The sequence below is a fragment of the Pholis gunnellus genome, assembly GCF_910591455.1.
Source record: "Pholis gunnellus genome assembly, chromosome: 9".
NCBI classification, from domain to species: domain Eukaryota; kingdom Metazoa; phylum Chordata; class Actinopteri; order Perciformes; family Pholidae; genus Pholis; species Pholis gunnellus.
The window spans coordinates 7,471,937-7,498,280 of NC_136535.1; the positions used below are offsets into that span (position 1 = coordinate 7,471,937).

General features: G+C 45.5%; 1 protein-coding gene across 2 annotated transcripts in view; it reads right to left on the reverse strand.

The window, feature by feature from the left end:
• Nucleotides 1–26,344, reverse strand: part of nectin1b (nectin cell adhesion molecule 1b) — a gene marked incomplete at its 3' end in the record, with an annotated part of 148,544 nt that overhangs the window by 94,787 nt on the left and 27,413 nt on the right. For both annotated transcript variants that reach the window (XM_079166222.1, XM_079166223.1), the window contains exon 2: nucleotides 1,608–1,979. In XM_079166222.1, the coding sequence (XP_079022348.1) occupies nucleotides 1,608–1,979 (372 nt within the window). The remainder of the gene's footprint in view (nucleotides 1–1,607; nucleotides 1,980–26,344) is intronic.

A 26,344-nucleotide genomic window follows, 5' to 3' on the forward strand; every position in this document is an offset into this window, starting at 1 on the left:
TGGAGGGGAGAGGACGAAGCAAATCAAGTTACTTGAGACGTGATTAAAGCTCATTAAACAGATATATTGTGCATTTTATTTCAGTTTTCCCTCAGATTATAGCGTCTACTTCACCTTTAGCCAGATATTCGAGGTAAATAAAACTGAGGGGATGAGATGAAAACAGGGTTCTACCTCAAACCATGCAAAGTTTTGCCTCTTTCCTTCCTTAAAGCCAAAGCCGCTGTCAAAGCCTCTCACCGATGTACAACCCACTTGCCCACCCAAATGCACAGTCATCCAATTTGAATCTTTTGTGAGCTGCCAATTAGCCATCTACTTCCCGCACATCAAAAGGCAGGCTTGAGCGAATGCACAGCTGAAAGAGATAGGCCGTGAAGAGGCCTCTTTGAAAACGCCGCCGCTTGGTTATCTGCACGCAGGTTCCAAACATTCACTGAGCCGACGGAAGCCTTAGAAAATGCCATGGGAGGCTCGGTGACACAAAATGGGGTCTGGGAGCTGACAAGAAAGCCCTGGCAACAGGGACTACTTAAGCCAAGTGTTTTTTTCTCTTACTGGGACTTAATGGGAAACACACCAACACTTAATTTCTAATTAGATGTCTAATCAGAGTGAGCGCGCAACCTTTTCAAAGCTGCCTCTCGTCCAAAATAAACTGTCTCAGGCACTTCTTTTCCCCCTCCCCACAAGATGACATTATTCAAGCCAAATTACACACTCTGAAGTGGCCTTATTGATTTCCGTCTCACCTGCCATTTTTATTGACCGTTCTTCTGCAGCGGTTTCCTCTTTTAAAATATTTTTTTTTGAAACCGCATGGGCCAATCTGGGAGTGGCGTTAGACGACACGTCACCCCTCAACACTGCACATTGTATACACAACAGGGTCCTCAATGGAATGACTCAACCGTGATGGTGATGGTGATGGTTGATGCTGCTGTTCGCCCAATCACAGGACCGGGAGGTTTCATGGTAAACAACAGGATTGTAGCAGCGGCTTTAGCAAACAGAGGAACAAGCACCTGGTCTGAGGTGTTCCAAAGGCATTCAACCTACTTAACCAGGAGGCCTGTGGCAATGTAACATTGAACTGTTAAAAGTGCTTTCGTTTGGCCTTTTGCTAAAAAGGAAGATGTCAGTTTTACCGTGTTATCTGATTCAGGAAAAAAAAAAAAGTTCTTTTTTTTTGCTGCCTCGAGGTTGAAGAGAAACCAAATTTAGGTGACAGGTTTAAAGTCCCTGTGAGCAATAAAATGCTGGAGGGAGCTGATGATACATGCTTTTGACAGGCAAGCCACATTTTTCGGACCATAAATCTCATCAACGAAACAACTTGGAAAGCCTTTAGAGTTTGTAACTTCCCGATTAGACAAGGCAGACATTTATATTTGGACCAAAAATACATTTAAAATCTGTGCTGTATGTGCAACTATTGCGTCCGTGGAGACAAATCCGATCTAGATAAAGAAGAAAAGATATTACCAAAAAGAGCTTGGATTAGATTTCTCTGTTTTTTTGCCAGTTTTACTTTATAAATTACAGCGGTTGCAGATTTCATCTAAAAAAAAAAAAAAAGACATTTCACTATTTCACTAAGTTCATACCAAATACAGTGAGGTTGACCATGTTCTCACGGTTTCCCGCGGGAAACGTGGTGTACTCGCAGATGTAGGCGGCCTCGTCGGACAGCTGCAGGTTGGAGAACCTGATGGTGGTGTCCTCCAGCGAGGGGGTGGGGTGGCGGACCGCCGCATGCTTGAAGCTCACGCGTTCCTTGAAGGGCGGCAGGACGGACACGCCGAGGGATGGGTTGGCTATGGCCACGTTCTGCTTGGTGCCGTTGAGGATCTTCTGCCAGGTGACTTGGGAGATCTTAACCGGCGGGTTGCTGTTGCTGAAGATGCAGCGCAGCTCCACTTGTGAGCCCACAAAGCCGGACTTGCTGGAGTCCATCTGCACCATCTGCCCGTTGCCAGCTAGAAGAAACAAAACAGAAGAGGAGAAAAAAAGACATGTAATTACGATTAACAAGCGTCCAAGGCCAAGCAAAGCACTCCAGTCAATAGCAAGTACATGCACTGAGAGTCAAAGAGTCGATTCAGCCTCCTAGGTAGTACTGGCACGCACAACACTCACAGTCCACGCACTTGCCAAAACGCCGCGGAGGCCACGTCTGCTCCCCATACATCGGTGTTAAGAGTCTCTACATGGTGTTAGCGTGTAAAAGCTGGGCGAGATATTAACATAATGGGCACATCTACACGACCCCGTCTTTGTCCACCAGGGTGCTGCTGCTGAAGGGCCGGGCGAGGACCAATGCATCACTAATGAATGAGCACAAGGGCAGTGGGGTGGAGCCAAGTCATCGTCTGCTGCTGCTGCTACTGCTGCTGCCCCCCCCCCCCCCCCCCTCCCCTCTCCCCCTCTCCCCACCTACCCAGCAACACACTGGCTGGCCCATTGTAATTTTAATTACTTTTTACACACAAATACTTCAATGACTGCCTAGAGCTCCTATTAAAAGAAACAATGTGGAGTCCTGTGGAAGCACCACAAACAACGGGAACACACACATTATCTATAGAAAAAAAACAGCAATTACGGTCGTCTCCCCTGTTGTCTAAGCCTGCGGGGAGTTTGAAGGTCAAAAAAAAATATTTAAAAAAGGTCAATTAGCAAGGACGGTCATCTTTAAACTCGCCTGTGGTTTCTTCTTTCATGCATAAGCTGACCTCTTCTTACTAAACTCAAGTGTAAACCTCCCTTCATTCTCGTGCCCCTTGGCTTTTTACTTGATGCATCGTGTGTCTACATCCTGGCATCGGCTGTCCCGTTCGGGCCGGCCTGCTTTTATCTGGTGCACGAACGATTAAGTGATTGCCAGAGAAAAGTAACTGGCGACACTTTTTATTGATCAATTCATCACTTAAGTCGCTTGTTATACATATTTGGCAAAACTTTGCACCTTCCAGCTTCTCAAAAGAAAGGATTTGCTGGTTTCTTTCTGTTTTGTATCATGAGTTTTACTTTCTTATATGGAAATAATTAAATTGATAAATCACAAAAAAACTCAAGATGAATCCAAATTGGAAATCATTTTTGCATCTCCTATTTCTTCTCTTGTCCTGCTTTGTTCCTTCAATGTGAGTCTCGAAAAAGAAAACAACCACAACTTTCACTCACACCTGGTCTGGGGTCTGAAATGACTGCAGCCTGAACAGACGTGTCCCTGAAGTGCTGCAGGGCTGCAGCATACTGTTGTCTTCCACACATCTTTGTTATCTCAGGCTCTAATTTATGTTCCTTTCCCAGGTGAAGTCTGGAGATGTCCCGTTTCCTGGTCCGACAACCCCCTGGTTGGGCTTCCTATTTACAACCAGCCGCAGCTATAATTATCTCCCATGGATGGACGAAGACCCACAGGAAGAAACACTGAAATCCCTCCGTTAATCACGCTGGACTCATAAAGCCACCGGTGAATGAAGTCATAAATAGAGAGGAAATATGCTGTTGCCTTAAAGTGGAGGACCGGGGGCCCCGGCACACACGCCACACAAACGGTGCGGCTCCTTAACGCTGAGTAACCGCATCACAATGACGGATAATCGCTGCGTTCGGAGATAAAGCTTCCACAGGGAGCTTTTAAATGTGGAAGAATATGTGAGAGAGGGATCGGTTTATGTATACACCCACTGAATACAATATCTGATGTAGTCTATCTTCAGCTGTACATGAATCCGCAGCAGAGTGGAGGGGGAGCTGTTTGTGCAGGCTGTCAAACTGTCCAAACAACGGCTGCTCCTCTCACAAAAACTGTAGGTAGTCAGCCGAAGGACACGGAGGCCCGATGCGCGTGCGATGTGACTCTGGCTGGAAGAACCATTAAGACGAACAATGTATTTCCTTTCCATCTTTCACGGCGGCGCGGGTTGAACGGCTCGCGCCGGAGAAGCGGCGCATTACGAGAGAAAGGCAATTTCTATCCATTGTTGTATACCTTCGCTCGAGTACGGCCTCCGCCGCCGACATCGAATCATATACAATATAAGAAAAACTAAGTGACAACCTTTCGAAGTTACTGAGTGCACATCATCTTTCATTTCCTTCTGACCACATCAGCCGGCCCGTCTCTGTGGAGATTTAAACTTGGGGGAGTTTGACGATGACAGATTGATTTGCTAATACGGTTTGACAGGGAGGACTGGCAACCTTGTCATCTGCACCTTGAGAAACACCTGTGTCCTTGTGCACCTCGGGGGCAATACTTTACTCCATTTTATCACAGCTTAGATTACCAGTTGTGGCGGCTCTGGTATGATATTTTTTTTTTTGTTGGAAAAAGCAAACACAATTTACTGTGTGACAACACCAGTTAAAGTTTAATCTTAAATTGGAGCGATGTGGGGGGTGTGTGTGTGTGTGTGTGGGGGTGTGTGTGGGGGGGGGTTTGTGCGGGAGGGCTGTAAAAACTCATAAATACGTACCTGGTCAGACCTCACCTGCTTAACTGCTAAAACAATACTGGCAGGGACTGGCTGTGTGAAAAGCTGCAGCCCCTCCCTCCCTCCCTCGCTCCCTCGCTCTGCTCTTCCTCCTTCGAGTCCGACGGTCCCCACTCAGACTGAACCAAATAAACAGCGGCTCATGCAAATGGAAACCAGAGGAATAGGCGTAATTACACAGCCACAGAGCCCAAATCCCCCCTCCGTGAAGGGGGCCGGGGGCGCCCACGGGGACCCCTTTCACTCAAGGGCTGGAGGAGTCCTCGGCTAAGCACACTAGAGCTGTAATTACAGACTACACCACTGTGCGGCAAAGCCATAGAGGAGCAGAGCCCCACATGCATGCGAGAGGCATTAGGAGGGGAGATTTTTGTGAGAGTTATGAGAGCCAGTGGTGCAGAAACCGAGGAGGGAGGAAAAAAAAAAAAGATAATGTAAAGTAGTGGAGATGCAGTACTGGCGAGGGGGAGAGGAAGGTGGCGCTTAAGGGAGATTTGTAGGTGTGCTGCGGGGTTTAGAGGCCGGCTGGCGTTGTCGCTTCTTGTGCTGATTTGTTCCAATACTGACGAAAGGGTGACCCGGGGGGGGGGGAGTCATGCTCCAACACACCTGAGGCTACACGCCGGCCGGAGAGGAGCCCTATTTCTGGAAGGAAAAACTATGGGACAAACAAAGTGTGCCTAAACCGGCAGCATATACGTGTATATATATATATATATATATATATATATATAAAAAATAAAAAGAGTGGTTTGATTCACACCAGGTGAGCTGATTTGGATCAAGGGGGACATAAGGGGCACTATTCAAACAGCTGCTGTACCGTCTGGCCCTGCGCTGATAGCAAAAGACTCCCAAGGCCGCGGCACGGAGCTGTGCACAGAACATTCAGATGTAATAAGATCTGGCCTGTCAGGCAGCAAGCAAAAGCATGTGCTCTGTGTTGTTTTGCATATGGCACATTGGACAATGTCCTGCACCAAATAACAGCCTTTGGTCAAATGGGCATCCTACGGTGCGTGGACGATAGCCAAGGAAATGCAATCTTTGCAACCCATAATGACACGATAGGGTGGAGCTAAGCACAATCAAACAACTTTACAATTGACAAAGTTACCATTAACTTCCATGAACTGGAAACACACTGTGAAGGGGTTAAAGTTGTAAAACAGAAACAGCTCCCAGACCGGACAACGCTGTGGTGGCGACCTGTCAATCCCAAGGTAGCCACGCCCTAAAGCATCCCCTGCTTTATGGTCTATTTTACTCTAAATGAAAACCATAATGTACTAAATGAACACCATGCTGTATTGAAGAAGACTTGAAACTCGTGAATGAGACCATAAACTCATGTTAACAATGTTTACTGAGGTAATAAATCAAGAGAGAAGTAGAGTCATTGTCTCATAGACTTCTACACAACCAGACTTCTTGTTGCTTTAGTCACTTTAAATCAATCAGAGATGTTATCGCCCACGTGGGAAAACAAACACGGAGATGAAAAAACAAGCTTGGTTCCCTTTCTGTAACAAATCAAAAATGAATGAGAAACATTAACATTAACATTTCATATTTGCTTTTTGTCTCTGCTGCAGAGGGAGAAAAAAAATTATCAAATGAAAGTTTCAACTGAATATACTACATTCATCCATCTGTTTCATCTCAGATATTCCTCAGTACAATGTAAAAGCAGACCTTGCTCTACATTTAAAACAATAACAAAACCATAAAGCCCTGAAATGAAAACCAGAGCATCTCCCCTAAATCCTAGGAAGCTTAATTTATATTTTTTTTAAAAGCTGCTTCTTGGCAGCTCATCTCACAATGGATATATATTTAACACTATTGTCTTTCTTTCCTTTTTCTTAGCTGAACTGGCCCACAACCAACAATATTTCAAAAGACACTCTTTGGCTCATTTACCATGGGCCAAGCTCATCCAAGAGAAATCCATTTGTGCCCGAGTCAAACAAAGTTCAGAATAATTCACCTCTGGCTGCTGCGATGTGAAGAAAGGCAAAGATTAAATAGGACTCAATGCATATTTTAAAAGAGGCACTCATTACTGTCTTCTATTTAAAGCCGCACCAGCCAACTTAGCACACTGTCAGTCCCAAATGGGAGTGAGACGTCGCCGTTTGAAGTTTGAAGACTTCAGAAAAGCCAGAAAATGCGTGATGCGATGCCATTAAACTGCACCCTTCTTGGACCTAAATGTCGCCTGCTTTTAAGGGAGGAGAGAACGATGACTTTCCATTTTTCGCCGGGGCTGAACGTTCTCTCGTGTCTTTCAGTTGACGAGAAATATTTCCTGCTGCTGTCCGAACCGCGACACTAAAAATGTAATTCAGGCAAATAGGTCATACTATCTGTGACATTTCAGTTTGCAGAGATGCAACAGTCTCTCCTACTGCAGCTCCCCTTAGTGATGCAGGCGGATAAATCAACAGTATTTTGGTGTAAACTTCTTTGCCAAACGCAGATTAAAAGCTTATCACATGAAGACGCATCATCCCTCAGTGCTCGGTGTGCTTTGGTTACTCCATTGTTACTTAAGTGGGATGCTGGTTGGATAAAACACGGCTTGAGCCACTGGGGATAATTACTGTTTAATGCAGTCCCAGTTCCCACGGCAATGGTACGGGCTTCTGTGCTCCCCTATTCATGACCACACATGGGGTGTTCAAAGAGGGCGGGGGGGGGAGCATTAGTTGTTTGTTTATTCCCCTGGCGGAACACACTTTCACTCGGAGTTTTGGAGCTCAACTGGTGGCATTTTGCTGGTGTTATCAACAGAAATCCATAATGAAATAAATGATTAGGGATAACTGGGCGCCACCTCACCGGAGGCTTTTACAAATCCAGACAGGACACTTCATTTAGCAGGAGCAGCACATAGTCTCCCGTTTAATGTTGCTTTTTTTAGTTGTGCGTGGCCATTCAGCTGTTTTTTTGTTGTTGTTGTTTTTTGAGACGGAGCAGCATGTGTCAGGCAATTTGCTTTAATCTACACTCAGACACTATTTGATGGTGCGTCAGCTGGGTCTCTTGGGTAAACAGTGGTGTACCTGCCAAACCGGCTCTCTCTGCCCTCCGTCTCCCCGAGCAAACATTGCAACTGCAGAAGCGGGCGAAAAGCCTCGCTGGAACAGATGGATAGTGGACCTGCTCCTAATTTGCCACTATCTGGTTCAAATTTGAAACAGTGTTTTATACAACCCAACCGTTCATTGAGGACAATGTAACATCTGCTGAGCTGTAAATGTTAATGATTATCGGGAATATTTATTATGCTGGGCAACTTCCCAATCTGGGATTGCTCCATGAAAGGGTCCGTGCGTTTTTTTTAAATGTTCCCACTGGCCGTCTGTAATGACCGAGCGCCGCCGCACGGTAGTAGTGTGTTTTCCATGCGGGTTAGAAAAATCCAAACTTTCGGGTTGGCGGTGCGTAGCATCGGCCAGTCAACCGCATGCACCGAATTTCACCTAATGTGGCTGCATCCATCGCCTGTGTGAGGCAATACGGGGTTCGCAGCACAAGCGGCCACACACACACACACACACACACACACACACACGCGCGCACACACGCACACACACGCCTCTCGAGCAGCATCAAGGCATTTCAAATGTCAAGGGGATGCATCAGTCTGCAACGAAGCTTCTCATCTTATTGCAGCGTGGTAATGATTCATCCATGAATGAAACACTGGGAAGAACGCAGCTTCTCCATTTTGTTATCAGGCTATTTCAAAGTAGTAAACATAGATGACACGGTGGATTAAATTATGTCTTTTTTTTTTTTTAACCGTATCTTAATATGACATTTGAATTTAATATACGTAGCGAACAACAATGCCTAAGGCTTTCCTGTAATTAATGCTTTTAAAAAATATATATATATACAGTATTCTGATCGAATGAGAAATATGCTGGAAATAATCTGGGATTGTAGTTGTCTTTGACTGCGGCAATGACAAATGAAGCTGGCCCGAAAATAAAATAAGGCTTTTGCCCTAGAGAGAGAGAGAGAGAGAGAGAGAGAGAGAGAGAGAGAGAGAGAGAGAGAGAGAGAGAGAGAGAGAGAGAGAGAGAGAGAGAGAGAAAACACAGTATTAGAGAGCTCTGACCCTCATCCCTCCCCCCCCTGCAGCTTAACTAAACAAGGCCACCACGGTTTCGGTTCTACGAGACAAAATAAACAGCCCTGACGTTACCTGACCAAATGGCGAGATGACATCACCCACTGATACCAGATAGCAAGCAACCGTCAGTAAACAAAAAGGTCCGGGCGCGAGTGAACGGGAGGGAGAGGAGTCCCCCTAACTGGTAAATGAGTGACTGTAAGCATTACAGTTTGACTGAAACTCCCTTGGGGGGGGGCACAGAAACAGGGCACAGATCCAGGTGCTAAGAGTGTCAAAGTGTAGTATCAGAAACGAAACGCTGCGGTGGGGAGAGCAATAGCAGCTAGATAATAACATGCTTTATGAGACAGATCTCAAGCCAAGACACTGGGGAGCACTTACGCGGACCAGACAATTAGTCAACAAAGCACCTCGCCCACAGGATGGGCTCAGCGCACACGATGATGAGCGCTGGTTATTTTACAATAACGCAGTAAGTATTTCATGGGCTCTCAAACGGGGGGCAGCTGTCGGCCGGCCTCACAGGAAAGAGCCGATCAATAGGGCCTCGGCGGCAGCAGGTACGGGCTGGCAAAGCGCGGTAGGGGTTAAGGGGTGGGTTGGGGATTGCATAAATGTGATGTAGAGGATTTCGGGGAGTTACGGGGGAGGGTAAGCAGCGAGTGTGACACGCAGCGGGTCAGACGTGGCGACCAGATTATAGCACTCAGGATATTAAAGCGGAGAGTGTAGACGATGCCGCAGGCAACACACCCCCCGTGGAAATCTGGAAGTATTAGCACAGGGTGACACGGAGGCTACGTGCGCGCACTTCTTTCGAGGGCGGTCGACATACCGCTACAAAAACAGGACTGCTGCAGGGGCCTGCTTCTCCTCGGGGCCCTCTGAGGTTAGGATGCGACCCCTCGCAGGGAAAGGTCGGGGAGGATCAGACGGAAATTCTTCCTAATGGAGCAGTTTAAAAAGGTTCCCTTAAGCTCACCTGACATGTCACCCAAAAGGAGTGGTAGATAGTGTAGATAGGTAAAGCTTCTGGGAAAACAAAAGCCATCGCTGCGTCCGAAATCGATGATGGAGGTGAGGAGACAAGTGAGGCAATCTTTCTGATCTCTGTTGAGAGTTGCACATGCTCAGTACGGATCGGGTCCCAAGTTCCTGTATAGCGTAAATGAGCTGATAAATTATATTATATCGTGATATCGGATCGGTGCATAGACTGGCGTACCCCCCCCCCCCCCCCCCCAGTTTTGGACTGTTGGTTGGATAAAACCAGCTGTTTGAATACATCCCCTTGCACTATTTTTGAACGTATATATTTATATATAAATAAAAAAAACTCATACGAAAAGTACATGACAGAATTATTGACAACGAAAATCATCATTTGTTTGCTGCCCCAGTTGCATCCCTTGCATGAGTCAGTATTAACGCTGTTTATCAAACTATGAAGCGCAAACATCTTCACTGAATGTGCGGACAATGAAGGATTATGTGTAAGAATGGTTTTGGAGTGGGACGTATAGGACGGGGGCGGCTCGGTGTGAGCCGGCACCACAGCCGTACCCTATACCTCCGTTAAGCACTCAGCCAATGCAGCATGAAACGCATATAAAGTCCTGCCAAAAAAAAAAAAAAGTGCTGAGAAAGAGTCTGGCCCCGGACAACCATGCATGACAAATCCTTCTCTCACACCATCTGTTCCATTGTCCACAAGTAAAGATAAGTCTTGCATAGAGCACACACGCTGAATACGCCCATGTGATGATGGCGAGCGCTCGCGCTGGATACATTACTAGACATTAAGATATCAAACAAATCGATCTATTATCGGCTGTTCGTGAGGCGGGGGGGTGGACGTGTTGTGGAGACCTTCTGCATGCTCTGTGAAAACACATCAAATGGGTGTAAATCCATACGCCCCATGGAAGGTGACCTTTAGAAGTGCTCAGCGAGAGCACGGAATATCGTTTTTGGCATCTGACCTGTGTCGACCTTTGCTGGTGGAGTTTTTATGCCTTTTCTCTGACAAAGGCCAGCTGATATCTTGCAGGCTTGCAGGCGGGAGAAAGCTTTCGGGAGGCCAATAGCAGAGGTCCAGTGTGCGCGTGGTGAGGAGCACTGTGGCGCGACCAGCGGCTTATTCAACCAAGAAAAGAGACCGCACAATCAATATTTGATTTGAGTCACTTGTGATATTCTTTTTTTCCCTTTTCACTCTGCATTACGTAGGAGCGGCCTCTGAAGATCTCTTGAAAGAAATGAATGCTGTGCATGTCATGCATTTTTAAAGATGTGTGCGTAGCCGTCATCAAAGTGCATCTCTAATTGTGATTGGGACGTAAACAGGACAGCATGGGCAGAGTGCGCTGCTCCGAGCTATTTTTCCCCAGCACTGCTGGCGCGGGCCATTTATACAGCCGAGCCATTAACATATAGCAGAGGGAATTCACACTCCAGCTGGAGGGAGGGGGAAGAGGGAGGGGGGGAAGGGGGGCACTGGGCTGAAGCCCCAGTCCTCTATCAATTAACAAGCACACTTAGTATGTGCCTGAGTCATGATCACCATGGGACTCCGGCAAATGCCGCGCATTCGCTCAAAATAAGTGTTGTCACGGCGGCAAATCTTTAGCCGATTACCACACGAAAAAAAAACAACAACACCGTCTTATGCAAACCGAAGCAATACAAATCATCTCACCAGTACCATCGACCTAATACTGGAACGAGCCAGTCGTCTCTGTACACGTGTAGAAGGAATTAAGCACAAACAAACACGATTATGAATTTTTGCCCCGCAGTCAGATCATTTAGGCATGGATTAGCATCCTGTTCTCACCACTGGAGGAATTTATGTGCACAGCTCCTTAAGCTGATAAAGTTAGACATGCTGCTACTTATTCCATCCCTGAACATGTTATCTTGTTATTGGAATCATTTTTTTTCCACATGTACATATTCTAATAGGCCTTCCTTGCTGGAGTTTATCCGAGACATTCGTTGCGCGGTCGCCAGGCTTTAATTTAATTTTTTTCGCTCGGGATCACTTCCCCCACAATTCTCTGTGAGTTTGACACAGAAGTTACAGTAGAAGCATCAACAGCGAGTGTGACATGTGAACAGAGATTGACTAAATGTGGCGGAGATGGCCGCATGGGAACGCGCAGCGTTTCAGCGTCGTTTTTTCAGCATTCGCCAAATTCCCCCTTTTCTCGTGTGCGCTTTGATCATAAACCTCTACGAAATCCAGCGGTTCTCGGAAGAACTCTAGAGACCCGGGACTGAACCATTTCCTAAACCACGACCACAGCCCGGTCTTTCCAAGGCGAGCGGGGCTCCATGTTCCACATACATACAAGCGTTGGAATGCTCACCACATCTCAGGACCCTGTTCATATTCTGCTGCATGTGCTTTCCAGCTGTGATGGAGTGCTGTCTTTCCCACCCGTCTCCGAGCCTCACCATATACTACTACTTTCTCACAGCTCAGTGCGTTTCCATACGGTGCATTATGAAATATCTCGCATCTCTGCTTATACCTCATTCTGACACCACATCCATTTCTCGTCCGTGCCTATACTCGTCAGCTTGGACAGAATACACAATATTGGCAAATTGAGCTACTATTTAAAGAAGCAATTTCTTTCTTCATATTGTGACGTTTTTGACGGAGAGTGATTCAAAACGAACACACGCAACAACAGCACTTAAATGTCTGCACATTTCAGGGAGCTGGCCTTTTCGAGAGAAAAAGCAAATGGCACGGAGACATCAGTAAGAGAACCACAAAGCCACAGTGAGGGGAAAGGCACAGCCTGAAAGCCGAGTCGGGGCGGTATGAGTTACTCCACAGTCTCCGCTGGTCGTCGGATGTCTAACATTGTGTATTGACACAGAGACTCAGGACACAGAGAAGCACTGGCTGCACTCTAAACGATGAACAAGGCCAGAGAAACAGGACAGGACACTTCTAGGATGTGACTGGAAAGAGAACGAGCGGCTCAATCATAGGAATTGGAAATCACACAACGTTGCTCTCAGTTTGGTCTGAAAACACCGCAGTGGGTGGGCTGTGGGCTAGGGGGGGCAGAAGAAAAAAGTCAGGAAATGAACGCATAGCGGTTCGGTTTTTTTAAGTGTAGCTGTTGAAAATCAAGGAGTGGGATCCGACGCGTTTAAGCCCCAGTGAGTGTTGAATAACAGCTGAACCCAGACTACGAGCAGTGGGATCAACAGTCGCTCGCTACTAATCTCAACGTCTAACTTTGAAAAACTTGATACGAAGGAAAATCCAGATAAAAATGAACAATGGCGAGAGAGAGAGAGAGAGAGAGAGAGAGAGAGAGAGAGAGAGAGAGAGAGAGAGAGAGAGAGAGAGAGAGAGAGAGAGCTGCCAGTGGACTGCAGATAATTGTGCGGTTCGACGCAATTTCAGCGTGGCCAAACAGTAACCGTGGGCCTGCTCCGCTGACAGCTTGCGCTATTAACTGCAATCAAACCAGCGCTGTAATTACCCTTCCTGTTAAAGAGATATTCCGTAGTTAAAACTTCACAGCGTGCCAACTCGGACTCGAAATGCAGAGGGATTGCAGTGACACGAGCCTGCGAGCATGGAAGGGGCTTTCTGGCTCGCAGGGCTTTGATGAAACAAAGAAGAAGATAGAAGAAAAAAAAAGCATAGCTGACAAATCCTGATAGTGTATTACTATTGATCAGAAGCAGGGAAAGTGAAGCAGGCAGTCACAGGGAGACTCAACGGCTCAATTTGGCCGTATTGAAATCCTTGTCACTCACTCCAACCAATGCAGCGACGCACTGTTTTATTGGAAGGAAAAGGAGTCTGATTAACATGCTAGTTGTGAGCCGGGGCGAAGGGAGCCGTGTCCCACGAGACTTGGGAGCCTCTCTAAGTGATGGCGTGGAAGTAGCTTCTTGTAGCCGCAAACCATGCATCCCAGATGAAATCGCTCACGTGAACGCCCGCGCTTTTGACATTAACAGCCTTTAAGATCTGCTGACGCGGTTCGAGACTACCGCTGCAGCCGACTCAAAGCACACCGGGGCCCGTCCGTCGGGAGCTCCCGACAAAATAGCTGCATACTGCATGTACAGGCCTTTTTTTTGTTGTTGTTGTTTGTTTACCTCCGGGCTGCAGGAGTATTATTTGGAGCTCTTAACCTCGCATTGCCCTCCCTTTACGTGTGTCTACACCGTGGGCCGGCTCATTGTTTGACGGGATTGACAAGCTCCCTGGCAGAGCTGATTAAAAGCTTTAAGGTCAGAGAAGTGGGACAGATATCGAGCGAAACACCTGTCTGCTCGCTGTGAGCCAGTCCCCTACTGGGTGTGTCCTCCATTGGCGCAGGATCAATGGCTCCATTAAGACCCAACGTTTCTTTTTTTTTTTTTTTCTTCTGACTGCGCTGCTTTGGCTTGCGAAGAACCTTTCACCTTCCTCTCTTTACTTCCCTCTGCTATTCGTCAGAACAAAAAGTGTAGAAGCAAGGGCATCGGCTGGCCTTTGCATCTGTTTAAAAACAATAAAGAATAAAATGCGGAGAGACAAGCACCCGCTGCAAAATATTCACTTTTTTTGTTTCCAGCTTCAGAACCTTATTTCTCTTCATCATGGATTTCCACATCCTGGTAAAAATAACTGTGAAAGCCCGGCTGCCCACTGAAGATTTGCCAAAGGATTATAGATCATTAAAGAGATGTTTGAAGTTCACTTCAAGTCTCTCCAAATAAGTTACTCGAATCACAGGGTTTATTGTGTCCTGGCCACGCGTTTTCCCTCCCACCCCCATCTCTCTCTCTCTCTCTCTCTCTCTCTCTCTCTCTCTCTCTCTCTCTCGCTGCGACCGGTTTTCTTTTCGAAAAAAACACACAAGGGTCTCTAAAAAAACGGCAACAGCCGGTCATGCTCTCTGGAGTCATAATCCAGAAATGGACATTTCAATTTACTTGGGCCTGAGTTTGGACGATGGAGAGTTGAGATACCTGCTCCTCTGGACACCAAACCAATTTCAACCCCCCCACCTGTTAGGCTTTCCATTCAGAGCTCCACAGAGGAGAGAATGTTCCTCGTTTGACATTGTATCTCTAAATAATCTATGAAATGAAACCTAATACCGGGGCTTTAGCCACGGGATAAGACTTCAAGGGATGGGCGACTTTCACCAAAAAGGTATCTCGAAGCGTGTCCCACTTGCCACTCATCGCTAGTTTCATCTCCAGAGTACTTCCAGTTTCACAGGTTTCTGGATCCCTCCCCCACACAGTCACCGAGCTGGTCTGTCTTGATATGATTCAGTGGCTGAGCACAGAGGCGTATTGTGCCGCACTTTTTTTTTTTTTATCACATTAATGGTTTGCCATCTCGTTACCGTTTGCAGCAAGAAAATAAAGTAGCTGACTGAAGTCACTTGCATAACAAAGAGATTTTCTTTTTAAGGCACTGCCAAACAGCCATTATCAGAGCATCAGACCTCACACGTCTCATCTGTCCCGCTAAAGAGAATCACTCTTACAATTCTATTTTAGTTTCACTAATGAGAGCAAAGGATTGATAAGAAAACTGTTTGTTCATTCGATTAGAATGGATCAAATGCAATCGCTTCAGTGTTTGCCTACAAAAGGTAGACTACAAAGAGGCCTTGCTGCTTAGGGTTATGAACTGGTTAATGACTTTTTACGCCGAATAAGCAGTTACAATATTTTACTAATCTGGGGAGGACGTGCTTCCTCACCTTGTGCTTGCGCATTTAGATCCCTGGTGGAGATGTAGCACAACCGTAAGGCGAAAGAAGCGAGTTCACACTGTTCCACTAGTGTCTTCAAGCAGGTGTGAAACTGGCTTTGCGGGAGGAAAAGGTGAAAGTGGTGATGAAGCGCTAGGTCACATCTCCACATCTCGACTATGCTTTTTCTTTTTTTTTTTCTCTTGGTTTCAAACAAGGTCAGAAGGACACGGAGGGAGTATGTGGTGCAGTGCCCCGAGGCTAAACTGGGAGAGAAAGAGTGGACGGACTCGTAAAATCTGTGGAATTTGTGGGAACAGTTTTGAAGACATTATGGGACATATTTGTCTTATTTATGACTGGGTATCAGACCCCCCCCCCCCCCCCTCCCTAATTGTATGGTGGCGAAGTGTGTGGCATTAGTTATTGCATAATGGCATTGCATTCCTGTCCCGAGGTGTTGCTTCGTCTTTCTTTATTCAGATATTTACGGATTTAAGCCACAAATGTGTCCTTTGTTAGCCAGATGAACAAGAACAAGATGTATCGTCAATGAAACTCAATAAATTGATAGTTAAATGACAACCAGAATCAAGGCTTTTGCACACCAAAAGTGTGTACACCTAAAGTTTGTATATTTTTGTGTAATTACTTCGGACTTCAATATGATTTTCAAACTGTTGTTTGGCTTTTATGAATACTTTCGCACAGAAAAGAAAATACTTTCGCACAGAAAAGCAAACATTACACGGCAAAAAAAGACTCGGAAGGCCTTGAGACTGAAGCAAATTCAAGCAAACCTTTTCAAATTATTCTGTCACGAACAGCAAGTGATTTCCTGTTGGGCAATCTAGACATTTCACATCAACGCGTGAAGCAAAAAAAAGGTATGAATGTAAGAAAATGTGTACTGTGTACTGACCAACTGTGTGCTTTAGACTAACCATGTATTTACACTGTAAGCGTACCAGTGACAATTAGAAGAAGGAGATTTAGATGCGGTCTAGGTATTTGCACAGAAACCCGGCGAACACTTACTCCCACCAAGATATATAAACGCCAGTGTTTTCAGCCACAGCCCATGAGACTTGTTGCCTACAAATGAGAGAAACTCGGGTGAAACTGTCTCATCTTCTGTGCCCTTCCCGGATTGCGACTCACTCGCCTTGCAGAGCTGGTAGAAAGTGTTTGAGCAGAAATGAGCCGGGTGTCTTGATAAATGACAAAACTGCATTTGTAAATTCTATTCTATTCTTTAGATGCGCACGCTGTGCTGAAGCGCTGTGAACGGGTGCTGCAATATGCCTCGACATACAGGCTAGTACAGGCCAGGGTAAAATGAAATAAAGGCTGGCGGACCGTGACTTGTGGGCATAATGTGTTTAATCTCGTTTATTAAAAGATATTTATAATTTTAGACTGTGTTTCACATTAACCTGCCATGCACGCCAGGTTGGTAATTACAGCTAGCATTAACTTCAGAATGATGGATTTGTTCAGGTTTGGGAAAGAAAACAGGACAAAATAATCACATCAATCATTGTGTTTTTGGGTCGACTGGAGCTATTTGTGACATCTATGCAGAAACAAACAGCTCTGACGGCTACTAAGATGCAATGCAACCGACTAGAGCGTAGCTTTGTTATTTCAAGCTAAAATACACAAGAGCCCCTGTTAATACAGGGATTGCGCTGTAAAATACGCGCGGTCACCGTCTCGGAATAAAAATCCAATAACTCGCTGACCGATGAAGGCCAGCGGTGGGCTGAAGGGTTTTCAACAGAGGCTGGGCTCTTAAAGCTGCTTTTATCTGTTCCAGCCTGGCTGCGCCGTACGCTCACACGCTGTACAGTGACACTGCCGACCCTTCATACATAATAGATGTGTTGGTGTCCGTGGAGCCGCAGAAGCTAGAGGCTACAGCGAGAGACATTTCTTTTCCAATGTTTTGCCAAGCTGGAATGCTTTAGACCAATCAGCAGCCTCTCATTCATCACGCTAATGCGGCGGCTGACCGTGGCGCGCCACTCTGCATCGGCCAACGTTTGAAACAGGATGACTGCTGGAGCTGCATCCGATTGGTTTGAATCGCCTCTCTCTCGTTTATGTGAATTAGGGTTGGGGAGCAAATGTGGTTTTTTTTAAACGGTAGCTGTTAAAATGGAACATTTGCGTGTGTATTGTGTTCTAAAATCATCCCACAAATACACATCTACAAACCATGACTCAGCATGTTATTATGTCAGAGCCTATTGTCCCTAATGAAGGTGGATAAACAAACAAAATAGCATTAATAGCAAACACATTTAACTGCACATCTTTATTTTTTTTTAATTCCGGCAATGATCAAAGACATTAGTTTCCTGGGAGGTGGGAACATCGGTGGTGCACAGCAATTTACAGTGTGCTGTATTCCTATTCCCCAAACAGTTAGTTATTTAGCAATTATCATGCACGCCATCATTTTGCTATAGTTTTGAAATGCATTTTCCTTTATGAATACAAATACCCTGTGCCCTTTCTTTTTTTCATGTCATTGTAGGGAGAGAGGAGAAAAAAACAACAACAAAACTGTTTAATATTTATACATCCATTTTCGAGCTACGAGCAGACCTCGCTCGGCTGCACTAAGATGAAACTTGTTGTGACCTAGTTAGAAGAATGCCACATGACAAAGCCGCGCTCGGCCTCTCTCTCTCTCGCCCCGAGACTAGCCGAGTGGAAGCGGCCATATCGAGCATGATATTTTGCGCCGGGATCCTCATCGACGGTTTGTTAGCGAGGGGGGGGGGGGGGGGGGGGGCAGGGGCAGCCAGGTTCGGTGTCCCGCTCCTTGGCTGATTAGGTGGGTGAAGGACGGATCACCGCCGCCCCGGCTCTTCGTTTGCAGGAGGCCAAAGCGCTTTTATTAATGCGCTGCCACTCCCCTGCAGGATGAGCAGGCCCGGGCAGGCTGAGGTGACACTCCCCTCTTTCCCACAGCTCAGCCAGCCTGACTTTGCTTGGCTGATGAACTGTGACGGGACACGGCTCCAAGGTTGTTTGCCCTCCCTCCCTCCTTCCCCCCCCCCCCCCCTTTTTTTTTCTCTTTCACCAGGCAAGCCGGTCAGAGCTGGGAGTGTGAAACATTGTTGAACTCCGCTGATGGCTCTCAACCTTCGTATCAGCTGGCTCGGCCGCACCCGGCGGCACGCTCCGGTGATCACCTGAAGGATCCCCCGCTGTCAGGATGTAAGAGTTGCTCGTCGTACAAAGCAGCTGCTTCTGTTTCCATACAAGAAGAAGAGCATAAACAACGGCCCCAAACCTGCCCAGACATGATTTACCTTGCACAACTTCAAAAGTGAGTCAGGCCCTGTGACTCAAACTCCAGGGAACTCGCCTCACAAGTCAATGCAAGCGACGGTCTCAGAGTGTGTGCGTGGAGAGATTGCTCTCCTTTGAAGATAATTAATCTGATCACTTCCATACAGGCCATGTCTACCTCAGCTAAAGAGCCTATGGGCATCATTCATGAGTCTCAAAGCACACTGTAGAGCTTCCCGCTGCTAGTTTTTTGTGATAATTCTCACCTCGCATCAGAGAAAAAGGTTAGGTTGCTTATTTTGTGGCACTCTTTCAACTCTCTGCAAGTCAACAAACAATATCCTCGTGTCACTCCACTGCTACAACATCTCATTCACGTTTGCTGAAAGAGAATCCAACAGCACCATAAATACTAACCTCGCCGCAATGAGAGCAATCTATGAGGCCGTTGTTCTTTTTTTTTTTTTTTTACGCAGAGCTTGACAAGATCCCAAAGTGGGAGAGTCAGCCGAAACCTCTGCGTGTGTATTATACAAAGAGCCCTCTTAAAACTGTGCAATGAACTCCCACAAGATGAATCCTTGTTCATGTTACGGCACGGAGAACATATTTCTGTCTACGCCGAACACTTTTCAGGCGCTGCTCCATGAAAAGTAAAAAATCATGCAAACTACTCCCTTTGTTGCTTTTCACTTTTTTTTTTTTCAGGAATAAACACACTTAGCAGTTACATTCAAGACCTTGTTAACACCGACTGTGTCATTACCGCAATTTAGCGCAACAGGTGACCTGCACATAAGCCGACCACTGGGGCCGTCTCAAAACAGCATCGGCTCCGAATCTTTCAGTAGCCGACGTCCACGGAGACTTCGCTGGAGGCAAGTTATTTGCTTTCACACGTTCAAGTTCGGCACACAACTGCAGTTAAGTGATTACAAGAGACAGGCAGGCGTTCATGTTGAAGAAAGAAAGAAAAAGGCAAATAACTGACATTACAGCGTCTTCGCTTCAAAACAAAGAACACGACTTATTTCTCTGTGATGGTGGGGTTGTTAAAATCAATCCAGGCGGACAGACAGTAAGAAAAGCACAGAGTAAAGCAATTATGTAGCAATCTAGCATTTTACTGTATAATCGCTTTTCCAGCTTAGAACTTCATCCCTCAGAGTTACTGTTAACCCCTCTCCAAATACTCCATGACAGGTCTCTGCTGGTTTCCTACATCCAGCCAACAAGGGTCGGATTTCCTTAAACTTTTCTGAAGTTTTTTTTGTTTTGTGTATTTCTTAAGAGCTAATTTAGCAGACTCAGCATGTGTGGCCGTCAGGGGATTACCGGTCTAGATGTGCGCTGTTTGTTGGTTTCACTACATAAACCAATTACAGAATGAGGCACCATGAGAGAATTAAAAGTTTGATCAGCCGTAGGGTGGATGGCAGTATAATTGGATTGAATAACAGTTGGACGGCTGCTATCTGTGTAGTAAAAAAAAAAAAAAGGAGCGTGTTCATTTGTGCGGTAATATAAGTGTCTGACAATGGTAAAGTGGTTGTAAATTAAGGTAACAACCGGTGAAATGTTGAAATAAATACATTTCAATTGTTTTTTGACTGATGCAAAAACAATCTATAAACTGTGGGACCAATTAAGGAAACTGCTCTTGAGCTTGTTAAAGCGGGAATATGTACCTTTGGAAAGATGGTAAAACCAGTGCTTTATGGCTATTGTTAGCAAACATCAGACTAATATTGCTGTGAAACCCAGGCAGCAACTTCTGCTTCTGAAAAGCGCCTTAAACCTGCATTCTTTCTAATGGCCAGCAGGAGGCGACTCCTCTGGTTGCAAAAAGGAAATCAGATTGTATAGAAGTCTATGAGAAAATGACCCTACTTCTTCCTTGATTTATCACCTCAGAAAACATTGTGACCATGAGTTTATGGTCTCAATCGCCAGTTCCCAATCTTCTTTACTACAGCATGATGTTAATTTAGTAAATGATGGTCCATTTAGAGTAAATAAGACCATAAAGGAGGGTATGCTTTAGGGCGGGGCTACCTTCTGATTGACAGGACGCTACCACTTTTCAGTGTGTTTTCAGTTCATGAAAGTTAATTGGAACTTTTTGGTCACCGGAAAATGCCAATTGTACGGTAATTGAGTCAGTTCGCCGGCTTTATGACTCTTCTCCCCTTGTGCAACTTTTACACTACATTTACCTTTTACCGTAATTGTCACTTGCGGCTACAGCTTTCATCATTCAGAATGATATAGTCTCGCTTTAACACTGGGAGTTGAGTGGCACCTTCCCGTACAAAATTCCTGCACAAGAGTCAATGTATTTTACAACACCAGGCAGTTTGTGGTAAATGTATATGTGCACACATCTGTGGCTAGACGACATTGCAGAGTGCAAGAGAAAGCATTAAATCTCATTGACCTTCATTTGGGATAAAAAAAAAAGATCCCACTTTCCATGCAGCTGCTGTGAGTTGCATTCTGCTGGTGGCTGGGTAAAACACAACCGTTGCATTGCATTGATGTGACAAGCCAATCACACTCGTAGCAGAGCGGCATGTCATTACAGAAATATCAGGTGTCAGTGAGTCATGTGTAGACTAGCCGCCCTTAGAAACGTTCTACTGCATCAATACAAAATCCAAGGGAAATATAAAATGGTAATATGTTGTTGAAGGAGACAGGCACACTGAAATAATTTGGCAATAAAATCGCCCAAATGAGCGCATTTACTTCGAAAAAGCCAACTATTCCTGCAATCTATGGTATCTACATTTTCTACAGGCTCTAAATTGCCAGAGAGATTAATGAACGCACAAGAATATCATTTCTAACTCATAAAGTATGAAAGCTCCCCCATATTAAATGCTATACCGGTGATTACAATGCCAAAAAATAATGATGACACTTTAATCAACTGCTGGGAATCCTGAGCTTGTGAGCCAGGTCGGAAGAGTTTTCCAGTATGAGAACCGGAGCAGTGTAACAGTGTGGGTCGTGCGGTTGCGGCAGTGTGCTCTGTTTAGTCCAATAGATGTCACAACAAGAAATAAGGAATTCTAAAACTGTGCGTTGAACGATATAACGGTTTGACACAGACAGGGTTGACGTTTCTATTTTAGCCGCGCTGACGGTTAAAGCCATCCGACACATCGCTGTCACCTGCTTGACACTTTTTAACCCTTGCCCGTATTATCCACTTTATCACGACACTGTGCCAGGAACTGAGAACTGATTATTACTTCTATTCTCTCTTGGGAGAATTGTTGCAGTTCGTCTTCCGAGATCTGGCAGAGATGCCCTTGAACCAGCCGACGCCTGAAATAACGCCACATTAATTCAAGAGCAGAGATTGTACAGAGATTACAGGACACAGGACACAGCTCGCAGCGCTGTTGCAGATTAACCGCGACCAATTCAGAAATTACGAGTCGAATGTTTTTACATGCAGGTCATGATTCAGTGAGAGTCGTTTAGATTCAAACACCTACAGACAGGATTAAAAGCAGGGGTGTGGGGGGGGGGGGAAAGAAGTTTCTAGTCTGTTTGGAATTGATTGACCTGAAACGGCCTCCTTCTAAACCTTCAGCCTCTAATGAATAACAACGACGTCGGGGGATACATTTAAATTGCATCTTGTCTAAATATTCAATATGTTCAACCTGGTGAGATAGTGAATAAAAAGAGCAGTTCAGCATTATCGCGTGGTGTGTGTGTGTGTGTGTGTGTGTGTGTGTGTGTGTGTGTGTGTGTGTGTGTGTGTGTGTGTGTGTGTGTGTGTGTGTCCTCTCCTCGGGACGCGCTGTCCTTGACTCTCCTTGCTTGGGCTATCACCCTGAGACGTGGCTATGACATTGTTTACACTGAATATATGGCCCGCTGCGTGTAGCTCACAGAGCCATGTAGCAGATCAACTCCCAGGAGAAACCAGCGAGCACAGAAAACTACTGACAAACCCCCCCAGAAAAGGCCATCTGCAGCAGTAAAAAAAAAAGAAAACTGAAGATCTGTGTCATAACATTCATTCACATGTCCCAAACAGTGTCACATCCCAGGGTTTAGAGTACCCTACCGCCATTATACAGTACTTTCACGATGAAAGAAGGCAGTAGTTATAACTGAGAGGCAGGACGAGACACAGAAATAGACAAACAGCGGGATGAGAAAGGGGAAAGACAGAGATGAGCCCTTTCATTCCTCGGAGATTCATTTTATCAGGCGGCGCGTCTGTTTGCCATTTGTCTCCTTTGTCTCTTTTCATGTGTTTAGCACTCTACCTTGTGAGCGAGAAACGCCCACACTAAACAATGAAGTTCCAGATGAAGGGATCGGCGTTTGGCAGAGGGAATGACTATTGCGGGGAACTCTAGAGTTCTTTCTAAGAGACATCGCCGACAGATTAACAGGCTAATTAGCAGTGTGCTTTACGTCATAAGGAAAGCAAATGATTCGTTTCACTCTTTTTTTATTTTTGCTTTGAAATCAATGGTTCATGTGAACATAAAATAGTCCCAGAAAGTGACCAAACCGCCGTGCTAAGTGCGTTTCAGGACAGCGCAGCTGCGGCTGCAGCTTTCCCCAGGTGGTTTCTTAAAAGCACCCAGAGACGATGTTCCTGCACTTCTACGATTCCAGACACCTAAAGGGGTCAGCCAAGGTCACTGAATTTTTCATGAAGGGGAGACACGGGCTTCGAACTCCGGTAGCAGCCCACCGACGTTACAGAGGCTCGCCCTGGAGCGACATTTTTCTTTTTAGATTTTCGCACATTTGAAGAGACGAAAGTGTGAAAAAAAAAAAAAAAAGAAGAGGGGAAGAAGAACCAAGAGGAAGATGGAGAGGACAGAGAGCCGAGAAACAGCTGGGGCGCCGGATCAAATGGGGATGCGAGAGGGAGCGGCTTGTTTTGCCCCTGTGCAGCGATGGGGGAGATCCGAGCGTGTCGTGCATCAAATTTTCATGCGAGCATCAGTGCACAGCTTAGAACTGCATTATGGAACCAAAGCAGCAGAAAATATCCTTGAGGAACAGCTGAATAAAAATGTGGCTTATTTATAGACCACAAGAACACAGTCGAATGATTTCATTAAGCTAATTGAAGGACAGTGAAGGGCCATAAAGCAAACATTTAAACCTATATTGTAATGCGCGTGCATTTATTCTGGAAGGTGCCACGTTATACTCCAATCTAACTCCTGCATTTCCTTCACTTCACCGTGTGCACGTATTAACAATGGCCGAGCAAAGTACAAAGTAATACGCTCAAGCACAGTTTCAAGTGAAATCCTTATTCCAGCATTATTATGTTGTTTGTACTTCCATGTTGAGTAAATACGGGCAGGAATGTCTCCATGGTGATCATTGGCAACATGATCGTGTCAGGACGAGGAGTGTTGATTGTAAACAGAGCCTGTATTCACAGCTGTGTACGTGTGGTCCTGGGTATGTTCAGAAAAAACTAAAGTATATTTGCAATATTCATGACAGAAAAAAAAAAATCTATATGTATATATGTATATATGTACATGCATTTGTTTTTCTTATTTACTTCACACGTAGCTGTGTCCATCCACTACCTGTGAAGGGAATAGCTTTCACACATGGGTAGCTGCACCATATAGAGGCACGATGCGCGCGCGGTATTAAGAAATCTAGCACGCGAGGCCAGATGCTGTATAATGTACGAGGCGAGTTTACTGCAACACACCAGTGAGCTTCAGCCTCTTCTTTCCTTTCAGAAACACAGTGTGGCTCGTTCACAAAAACGTCTACCAAGAACATTGTTGTCCCTGGCATTTTGGCTGCTTTCATTTACACTCGAGGCATGTCGAAAATGTTGCAGGTTCCTTTTCAAATGAAAAAAAATAAATAAAGATGATGTGAAAATTCACCGGGTGAAAGGGGCACTCACAGGCAACGAATGCGAAACAAACAAAGAGGCAGAAGGCTTAACAGACATTTTAAGAGCTAAGAGTCAGCCGACGCCGTCTTCGCTGGAGTTCGATAATGACAGCCGTGTCAAATAAAAACTAAATGTTGAAACATTGATCCTATAAAAATACATGTATACACATAACGTGAACCTGGCAGCGCATTTCCAGATTGCAGTGCACGTCTGAGAGAGTCAACGGTCGCTCTGCCTGAGAAACGAGGGGGTCTCCGTGTCGTAATACTCGGGTCTTGTTTTCGGCAGCACACCTGGTTTCCAGCCTTGGCATCCGCTCCACAGATGCATTAGCAGATGTGCCATTGAGAAGTAATAGCGCTCAGTAACGTGGGTGTGAAAAGAATGAGTAAACAGCCCACAGGATTACAATATTCACAGTAGCAAAAACACATTTTTCTTAAATTGTAGACAGGCTGCGAGATAAGTGTGCCCAATAAAATGTGTGAACAAGCAGTGAAAAAAAACCAACAAGGAGGCACGTCCACCTCCTTTTTTCTTCTTCTTATTCTTCTCTCCTTGAGGCGAGGCAGCCTTTGGTTCAGTGTAGGTCAATAAAGCAATGCACCGAGGGCTTCTCAACGGTGGAAGAGGCTATAGGGCGAGAACAAAGGCCATACCGTATAGAAAAGATGACGCATCGAATGTAAATAGCTACTATACAGCTTAATACATGCTATGAATGTGACAGGACACACCTAACAGCAGCAGGCCGCGAGGGGTTGGTTGGTGTGATAAGGCGGTTTCATGGTCCGTGGTGTGAAATTGTGAAATCTCAGAATGGTAAGGTAATTGTGTCAGAACCGATCCCACTTTCAAAAGTCACACGATCTTCGGAGTGAAATTGCCATTAAGAGCCAAATTCTTGTCTGTGTCATTTTGAACATCTGTGAAGAGGAAGCATTTGAGGCAGCGGTTACCTCGCCTCCGTGATTGGACGCGCCGGATGGTAACTCAAATGTGTGCGCGTATGTGCGTCCACACTTCCAACGCGGCCTGCCTGATCGGAAAGTGATCGGTTGCGTTTTGTGGTCAAAGGAGCGGCTGTAAAACGGCGGATAAACACTTTTTATTTCCTATAAATCCTTTAGAATAAAAGCCTACTCTTCCTCCCTGCACAGTAGACTTGCTTTGTTGAAGAATGGCCGCTATCAAAGTTCTGCCAATTTTGTGATGAACACATTTTCCTATAAATTCTGCACAACAAAAGTCTTGTTATTTTTTTTGTCATTTAAAAGCTGTTTATTTTGAAGCAGCCAAATCAAGAAATATTGGGTTTCCATCAGCAGTAACTTAGCAGGACTCAGACAGCACGTCTCAGCTGCGCATCAGCCCCGGTTTCCTCCTCTCTTCACTTTGTGCTCCTCAGGAGAGGAACTCCTGTGGGGGGGGGGGGGGGATGATGGACCTATGTTTGATAGATTGTCTGGATTGTCCCCACATACTGTCCACGCCTCATAGCACACACACACACACACACACACACACACCTATTTATATTACTCTAGCTTTAAAAAATAAATAGATGGATTCAATCCTGACGTGAATACCCTTCGGAAGGGAATTCATTGCATTTTCTTGCCACACTTTCCAAATGAATGTTTCAGGTAAACACATCAGCAGTGCAAGTGGATATAATGAAAACAACAAATGTGACCATGTTGCCTTTGGCTCTATTTCAACGGTT